Raw genomic sequence first — 8911 nt, 5'->3', positions numbered from 1 at the left:
ATAAAGTAGGTATTTTTAATCTGATAGACTCTTGAATTAAATATCTCGAAGTTATACAGAATGTAAACGGAACGCTCTTGAGAAATGCTAGAATTTTTTTTTTGTTTTGTTTTTGTGTTATACATGCAGTAAGTAGATTACAACTATTATGACATTGAATTCCTTATTTTTTTTTAATAAAACTTTTTTTTACCATCACCAATTCGCAGCGTTCGGGAGCGTTCCGTTTACACCATTTATAATAATATTGTAACCAAACTAAATAATGTTGATGACAAGCCAAATGTAAAAGAACAATAGTACAACATCTATTACATTACGGTACTTTTATTCTACGAATATGATAAATGTGAAAGTTTTGTGTGTTTGGATGTTTGTCCGTCAATCACACTGAAACTTCTGAACGGATTTTGATGAAATTTAGTATACAGACAATGTATGAGCTGATTAAGGTGACAAGATACTTTTTATCCTGCGAGAACGCGGCCGAAGCCGCTGGCAGAAGCAAGTGAAACATAAATTAAATACCATTAAAATTACACATTTAGCAAACATGTAACTGTAAACCGTAGTGTGTGTTTGGTTACCTATTTGTGTTGCAAACGCTTATCAACTTGACTCCTCGCTAGTTTCAAAAACCTCATTTAGGAAGCTCGTTAAAAAGTCAAACATTTTCGTAATGATTCCACATGTTCCATATATTTTGAGCTGAAAACGTATTCGTAATACTACTCTTTTACATTTAACTGTTTACAAAAAAGAAAATAAGATAGCATTTAAGTTATGTTGTAAGTCCCATAATAATAGAAGGTATTGCTATATACCGGACACATTTATAATATATATATACTTCTACTAAAAAATTTCGAAAAACCGCAGAAATACCAGTATTATTTTGCTCGACTAAGGTAAAAAACTTCCTCCTTTTCGGGAAGTCAGTTAAAAATAGAAAAAACTTGTTAATTTGCGCTGTAAACTTGTAAAAAAGGGTAACCAAAAACGTATTACGTGTTTTGCAATTACGAGTTTCTTAATTTGTTTCGTCATTCAAATTGAGCATAAAAAATGTGAAAGCTATTTGGAATTCATAATGCAATTACATAACTTATACTTCTTTAGTTTTGGGGCATTACAGTGTAAAATTATGAAATAAAACTATTATTTATATTAAAGTATTCATTTAGACAAGATTTAAGTTCACTCGTATAATTTAATGCTTTTCATTTTATAATTCAATCTCGAAAAAACTACGTAGACTAGAACAAATCTGGCGACTATTTAAATTGTATCAAAGCATTTAGTCATAAGTCGTTCAAAGTTAAATTTAAAATTAGACCAAAATAACACAATTATAATTTTGCTTTTGTACTGAATGTTAGTTTAAGTCTTACTGCCTTTAATAACGCTTAAGCAGACAAAGAAAGCTATTTTAGTTAGTCTTATAACTTTAGGAAACAATGCGCATACAAACTACAAAGGATATTTTTAATTAACAGCAAAATTTAAACACCAGTTTTTATCTGAATCCCGAATATAAGGCTAAGAAAGCTAATAAGTGGTACCTAATATATATGCCATTAATTGACTCCCTATTACATAGGGATCGTAATAATAACTGTCTACTCTTTTGCTAAATAAGAGAAATGATGTTAAATTTACAAGAATCCTATACAAGTGATGAAGAACTTATGTAAGGATGTTTTCCACCAGAGATGTGCTATGTAGTTATGCTACAAAGATTACTATTGATACTAAGCTATGAAGCTGTACGAGGAAGATGCACAGCTCGAGTATGCGTTAGTAGAAAAGCCATCCACAGCACACATTACGCATCCTTCCATATAAAAAACATATCTATGTTTTATGTATCAATGATTATGATTGGTGGAAGCCAATGCAACGTAACGTTACACACCATGTACGAAGATATAACCAAATTGGACTCTAGTATATATAGGTACAATGCAACAACAATAATCTTGAAGCATACCGGAATCGGTTATGCATACCCCATTCCCTCACAATGATAGAATTCACAGAAATCTAATCAAACTTCAAGTCTATCTTGGAACTGCGTAATAACATTCTACAATAATAGTTGAGACTTTCAAGATGTATATTATACTTTGGAGAAACTGGATCAATGATTTAAATGGTTTGGTAAGAGCCTTTTGACCATTTCTTGACACAGTTTTAAAAGATAGGTGGATTTGTTGAAATGACACCAAAAAGTAACTCAGTCTTATTTCAAGAAGTTTTCTTATAATCCCCACATTTGGCAGATGAGTTGGGGATGGTGAGAGCAGTTAAAACACCGAAAGTTTAGGTGATTCTAAAGTCCATCTCTCGTTAGTTACGGCCTCAGGTTTAGAAGAACCCTTGATCCGTATTTTCACAACAAAATGCCATTGTCAAAAAGAGGTCACATATTTTGTCACGCAAAAAATATCAATTGATAAAACGGCGGCTTCGCAAAATTAACCTTTCGTGCTTTCATTATAAGTCTCAATTTATGAAATGAACCGAGATAAAATACGTGTTGACAATAACAAATGACTGGTGAGAGGGTGCCTAATGAATTTGCGTTGATTAAATGCTTAAATTAGCAAGCTCTGCTTAATTTAACACCTTCATTTTGGAAAAGAATACCTTTTGTTGGGATATCAGGTTGAAATATTCTTCTGTTCCCTTTCCAAGCTTTGTGAAAATATGAAGAACGAGGTCGGTTGGTTGGAGAGCAAAAGTATCGTAACATCTACCTAGAAAATTCTATTAAGTTAAAAAAATCTATACAGTAAATTTACTGTTTAAACCTATCAAAATGACCAACCAATGGTCATCAAGATCATCCACTCATCATTCGTCGTATCATGATGATTATAATATGAATCAATCACCTTAGCTCATCAAAACGCGTGATATGTTTGAGTTTGCTAAAAGCGATGTAGGTAATTTTAGGGCATTCACTATTATCATTCGTCATAATATCATGATGTTTTTATGAATCAATCACCTTAGCTCTCCACAATACGTGGCGTGTTTGACTTTACTAAAATCGATGTAGGTAATTTTAGGGATCTTGACCGCATAGTATAAAACATTTATGTTAATAAAAAATTTATATACCTACTGAATATTCTTAAATCTCTATGAAAGTGCTCCTAAAATTGAAATATGGTAGTACATAAATTCCAAATAATCACCAAAAATGTTATAATTTTTCGCCACTTTAAGCGCCAGAATTTCCGGATTTCGTAGCAATTAAATAGTACCAAACCTGTTGACCGCCCGTTGCGGGAAAATTATGTATCCAGCTTAAATTTCACTACGTATGCCAGATCTCTAGAGAGCAATAAATTATTTCAGAGTAAATCTTAACATTATATTATTTAAAAGAAAATATACATGTCCTGTATTCAAGAGGATGAGTATAAAAAATACATACTATTTAATTTTCACGTTTCACTTTTCTTTGAAAGTAAAGGTTAGGCTTAGATTACAGTAACAATTTTTAGTTAAATTAAACAGGTGATATCGTGTTGACGTAATTTCTTTACTAAGAAGCGTGAAGGAAATTTTTGCGTGCTCCGTCAATTCAACTAGTAAACAGTCATGAATATTCTGATAGTGATCGAGGGTCATTGGCCTTATAACATAAAATATAAGTTTACATGGTTCCCCTAAGGGGTTAAGGGCAACGATATCTTTATATATATAATTCTTCTGTAAGTGTGTATGTCACTGAACTTCTCTTAAACGACTGGACCGATTTTGATGAAATTTTTTGTGTGTGTTCAAGGGGATCTGAGAATGGTTTAGATTCACAATTTTGTCCGCTGGACAATGTTTTTTTAATAAATTTTTAATTTATTAGTAGTTGTTGATTTTGGAATGTTTTACATTGGATCCGACAAATTTTCAAATTAAAGACGTGTAGACAGGACAACGTCTGTCAGGTCCGCTAGTATTGTAATAGAACATCAAATACCCCAAGCTTGACTTTTATATACCTCAGAATTGATAAAGAATCACAATATATTTTTCCGAGAAAATATTGCAGGTTCACTCAGTGCAGTGAATTCTCAATTGAGCGATATGTCGATAAAGAAGAGATATAGGCACTAGGCACTTACCGCGTCGTTGTTGATGAAGAAAGACAGATTGGCAGCCGGTAGCGAGTGCCGGCTGATGCACTCCACTTTTAGCTTCATTCCGGGCCGGTACCGCCGTTTGAGACCGTGCATTGACGGACCGGATTTAGGTAGAACTGTAAATGGAAACAAGTTAGTATGTGAATGACTAGGATAGTAAAATATTAAGCATAGTTCTGTACAATAGGGTAGGTGACATTTTTTTTAATATCCGTCTTGTAGATTATTTTAAAATATTAGACACGTATTTTTAAACAAATACTTTCGACTATACATATATCGATTTGAAATATAGCGTGACGTCACTTCTAAGTACCTATATTTTATACGTAGAAATTATGTGTTTTATCTGAGTATTTGTTATCTTATATGATTAAAAAAAAACGTGCATTACCTAGTTAACGGATTAAATAGATTTTTAATTTTCATACCCCATCATCATCCCTATTATTATAAGGTTTAGCAAGCCACTTAGCATGCGTGTCTTTTTTTGTCCGACAGTAAATCTACCTACATGCTAACTCTTTTCGTCACGAAATTCGGACGTGTATTATCTATTATCCACTTTGATCACGAGCCACGAAGTCCAAATTAAACTTTTTCGTTGAAAGTTTGACAAAAAATATGATTCAATTTAGATCTGACCCAGCGACCTAGACTACCATTTTACAAGGTCAAATAGAAATTGCGAACGACAACCATTTAAAATGCAGAAATGTATTTCAAAAGGCAAATCGGCTTCTACAATTTGTGTGAACATGTATTGCTTGAGGCAAGCCATTGACGAGTTGTGATATTGTTATGTAGGTACGTCGTTCGAGCGAGCGAGTAGTTGTAGGTCGCGACGTCATATCGTTTCATAGAACTCTGACTATGGAAAGTAGGTAGGTAGGTTAGTTCATAACTTTCATAATGTTGACCTTGTACAGTTGCTGCATACAGTTGAAAGTATCACTTTATGAGTGAGTCACTAGACAAAATATGAAAGAAATAATATAAGAAGCAATACTTGTAATCAAGAACATTATTAAAAAAATGTTGTAATTCACTTTTCAATCATTTTATTATGAAGATTCGAATCAAATCTTTAGGGTGATTTTCTACCAGAATTTTGCATGCGACGTTGCTGTCGATGCGTTTGGCTTCCACCAATCATATTCATTGGTACACATAGGTTAGCACTGGTGAAAACAAATTCAGCTACGTTATGTTTTTTTCTTGGAAAGATGCGAGCTACGGATGTGTGCTATGACTTCCCTACTATCGATACATCACATACTCGAGCTACGCATCTTCCTCACACAGCTACATAACTTAGTATCAGTGGAAACGGCCACATAGTTTCACAGCATAGCTATTACATCTTCGTAGCATAGCTTTATAGCACATCTTCGATGGAAAAGCACCCTTCAGACCATATCTTCAACAACTACAAATTCATCATAAAACTCTTAATGGAGAAAGAGCTGCACTATTTCTATCTAACTTAGTCCACATAATATCGTTCACATATTTTCTTAAGAAAGACGTCATGTCACCTGCCAAATAATATTTTGTGTGTTATTCGTATAAACACGAACGACGTTGTACCCAAATTGTACCTCATCAATCTAGGCTTTGCTAGTACCAACAGAAATAAAGTAATAACGAATGAGTATTTCATTTTTTCTTTATTACTGTAGCTTTATGGCTCAGACGAAATAGACTAAGTACGTTTTTGTCCTATATTTTTCATACATACTTTATCGCGGTAACATATAATGTAATCTGTCTTTTTAGTGTCGACGTTTCTGAATTACCTTCTGGAATCTTCGAGTTTTAATGTTTGGAGTGTTGCAACATCACGCCTTTTATCCTCCAAGGGGTAGGCAGAGGTGCACATTACATCACGTGATGCCATTGTACAATGTACACCCACTTTTCACCATTTATGTTATAAGTCTGATGTAATAGGGGTGAGCATATTGCCATATACTGAGCACAATTCCAGACTCCGTGCTACTATTGAGAGTTTTTCGAAAAACCGAAAAAAGCTCAGTAATACTTTGCCTGACACAGTTACGACAGTAAGTGTGACTGTCGAGGTCTCGGGTTCAATTCCCAGGTCGAATAAAGTACTACTGGGTTTTATCGAAAATTTCTCAGTAGGTGGTTAGTAGCACTGCGTCTGAAATTGTACCCAGTATACGTCAATAGGCTCAAATTAGTGAATAGTGGCATTTCATGCACCTCTGCCTACCTCTTTGGAGATAAAAGGCGTGACATTACGTATTAATACTCTATTATTACTATAAATACAAAACATCATCTTCTCATCAACAGATTAAGTCTCAAAATAGCTTGTATACTCTGTTTAACTAGAGTTTGATGGTACTAGAACATCAGTTGAATCATAGTTAACTACATATGCAAATAACTTGAGCACTCAGATGTCGTTTACATTTCTATGCATTACCACATCGTATCTAAGTACTAAGTACTTCACTAAGTGCAAGCATGTACTTGATTACCAGAGGGCTTAATACTAGTTTAGTTTACGTTTAACGAGATCGAAATGAGAGTGCGTTCGGCGCTCTAGTTGGCCAATCAGAGCGCCGAACGCGATCTCATTTCGATGTTGTTAAACGTAAAACAAACTCGTATTAAGGGTATAAAATAAATATGATATGACAAGCTTTGTTTTGTAATCTATGAAACCTACTAGATAAACAATTATTCGCCTATTATGTTATTCGAGTAAGTTGTATTGTGAAGAAAACAAGCGTATTATATACAGCGCAAAGTTTATGGTTTTTAAATAATGATGTTAATAATTTCTAAATTCTTGAAACCCAATAACCTGACAATCTAAGTCGAGAATGTGATAAAAAGTTTTTGAAATGACATGGTCACTAACACTAACATTAGAACTAGAGACGGGATTTTTACTATGTTTATTTATGTGATAAAAATACCGCAACTTCTTAACAAACTTATAAACATTAGTCAAAGTTAGGTTATAACACATTTTATTAACCCGCCACTGGTGACGTGTATTTGTCTTACATAGTCGGTGACCCTGGTCTCTTGTACCGTGGTTTTGTGCTATTTGTTTTTTTAATATTGTTTACACTATTTTGAATTGGAAAGGATATAAAATAGGGCATTGACATAGAAAGGATATAGATAGGCACATAAAAATAGGACGCCCGCGTCGCTGTTGCAGAGTAGACTAATTGTAGAGGGCGAGCATTGAGGCAGCTACTCAAAATCGCAACGTAATTCGATAAACAGTGTAAAAATATTCTTAGCTTTTAAAATACCCGGTCTCACAGACATATAGGTCACCAATGACGGGTTAAATTACAACATACATACGTTAAAACAGAAAGGCGTTCCCAAACAAATTACCCACGGAAAGCATTAATTAAAAACATATAAACCGCAACTAAAACTGCCATTCAAATAAATTAAATTCAACTTTAAACGGAGGCTTCACCCAGAACTTGGTAACGTACGGCTGTTTCACTAAAAAGGATCTATCTCACTCATTTTCAAGTACAGATAATTTCCGGATTATCGTGAACTGGGTTGGATTAAAGCTTACACATAAAATGGATATTGTTCATCGTTGATAGATGCCCATACTCCATCCCTTTAATATGCAAATAGGGTGAAGATATTTCACTGAGATAAAACGTAACAAGGGCACTAGTTTAGATTTATTTGGAAAGTTAAACAAGAACATGCTGTATATTGAGTACACTAGTCTCTTATTGGTAGTCTGTTAGTACAAAAGATTCGCCTCGATAGATATCAGTTTCAATTGTTAGGCTAGTCCAGTCAATATTCTCCGAAACAGTTTTTAAATTAAAATCTGTAAGTTATTGCTTTCTGTTTCCGCTATTCTTTGTACAGAATTTAATATTTTTCAATTCTTACATTTCTGTATAGTTTAAATAGAAGTAGGGGTATATTAGCCTTGTTGCCTAGGTATATAATTTCTAAGGTTAGTTATGAACGCACGGGCAGCCAAGTACAGCAACACGAAATTATAATTCGTGCTAGGAAGAAAATAACTCCTCTGTTGTTTCGGATGTCCATGGGCGGCGGCAATTGCTTACCATCAGGTGATCCGTCTGCTCGTTTACCGGCTTACACCATAAAATAACTAACACCAAAATACACCATAACACCAAAAATATTTATCTATTTTTCCTTAACACTACATAAAACAATAAATCTATTATATAGCCGTTTTCCTCGGTTTCCTATGTGAAAATATCCTTCGGGCTATAAATAGTGTACCCTCACGTTCTGAACGCATTGCTCGGCGTAAAACAGTGTCACCCTTAAGGTACTTTACTGCCCTATAAGGTCCTTGGAGTCTGTAGTCTATAAAGTGTGTCACTTTTGAAAGGGTTGATTGGAAGACAGTTTTATCACATTGTGTATCTAAAGATATTTTAGGTTGTGGAGAAAGGAAAAATATTGAGTACTTTACCTTTCGGGACGGGTCCGCCACTATTTGATGATAAGGTCTAAAGGTACAGTTGACCCCTTTTCCAAGCTCAGTAGTACTTATCATAGTCTTAGCCTCCTTGTTCTTGAAAGCTTTACAATGTATTGTTCGATGTTCTTATTTTATGTTTATGTTTTCTTTATAGCATAATGTGTGTAATTCTTTAACAGTGGGTGTTGCTTCACCCACTTTTTGTATTATATATTTATACTCTGTACTTCCCTACCTAAATATAGTTAAGCCTACAGACTTATTTCTT

The 8911-nt window shown here is 34.0% G+C and overlaps 1 protein-coding gene across 2 annotated transcripts in view; it reads right to left on the bottom strand.

Moving 5' to 3' along the window:
* LOC118264958 (uncharacterized) overlaps positions 1–8911 on the bottom strand; it is a 157653-nt gene that overhangs the window by 84908 nt on the left and 63834 nt on the right. For both annotated transcript variants that reach the window (XM_050705994.1, XM_035577631.2), the window contains exon 4: positions 4134–4267. In XM_050705994.1, the coding sequence (XP_050561951.1) occupies positions 4134–4267 (134 nt within the window). The remainder of the gene's footprint in view (positions 1–4133; positions 4268–8911) is intronic.

Source organism: Spodoptera frugiperda, chromosome 28 (assembly GCF_023101765.2).
Source record: "Spodoptera frugiperda isolate SF20-4 chromosome 28, AGI-APGP_CSIRO_Sfru_2.0, whole genome shotgun sequence".
NCBI classification, from domain to species: Eukaryota; Metazoa; Arthropoda; class Insecta; order Lepidoptera; family Noctuidae; genus Spodoptera; species Spodoptera frugiperda.
The sequence above is the reverse complement of the archived record's forward strand: the minus strand, read 5'-3'. Positions and strand labels throughout refer to the sequence as shown.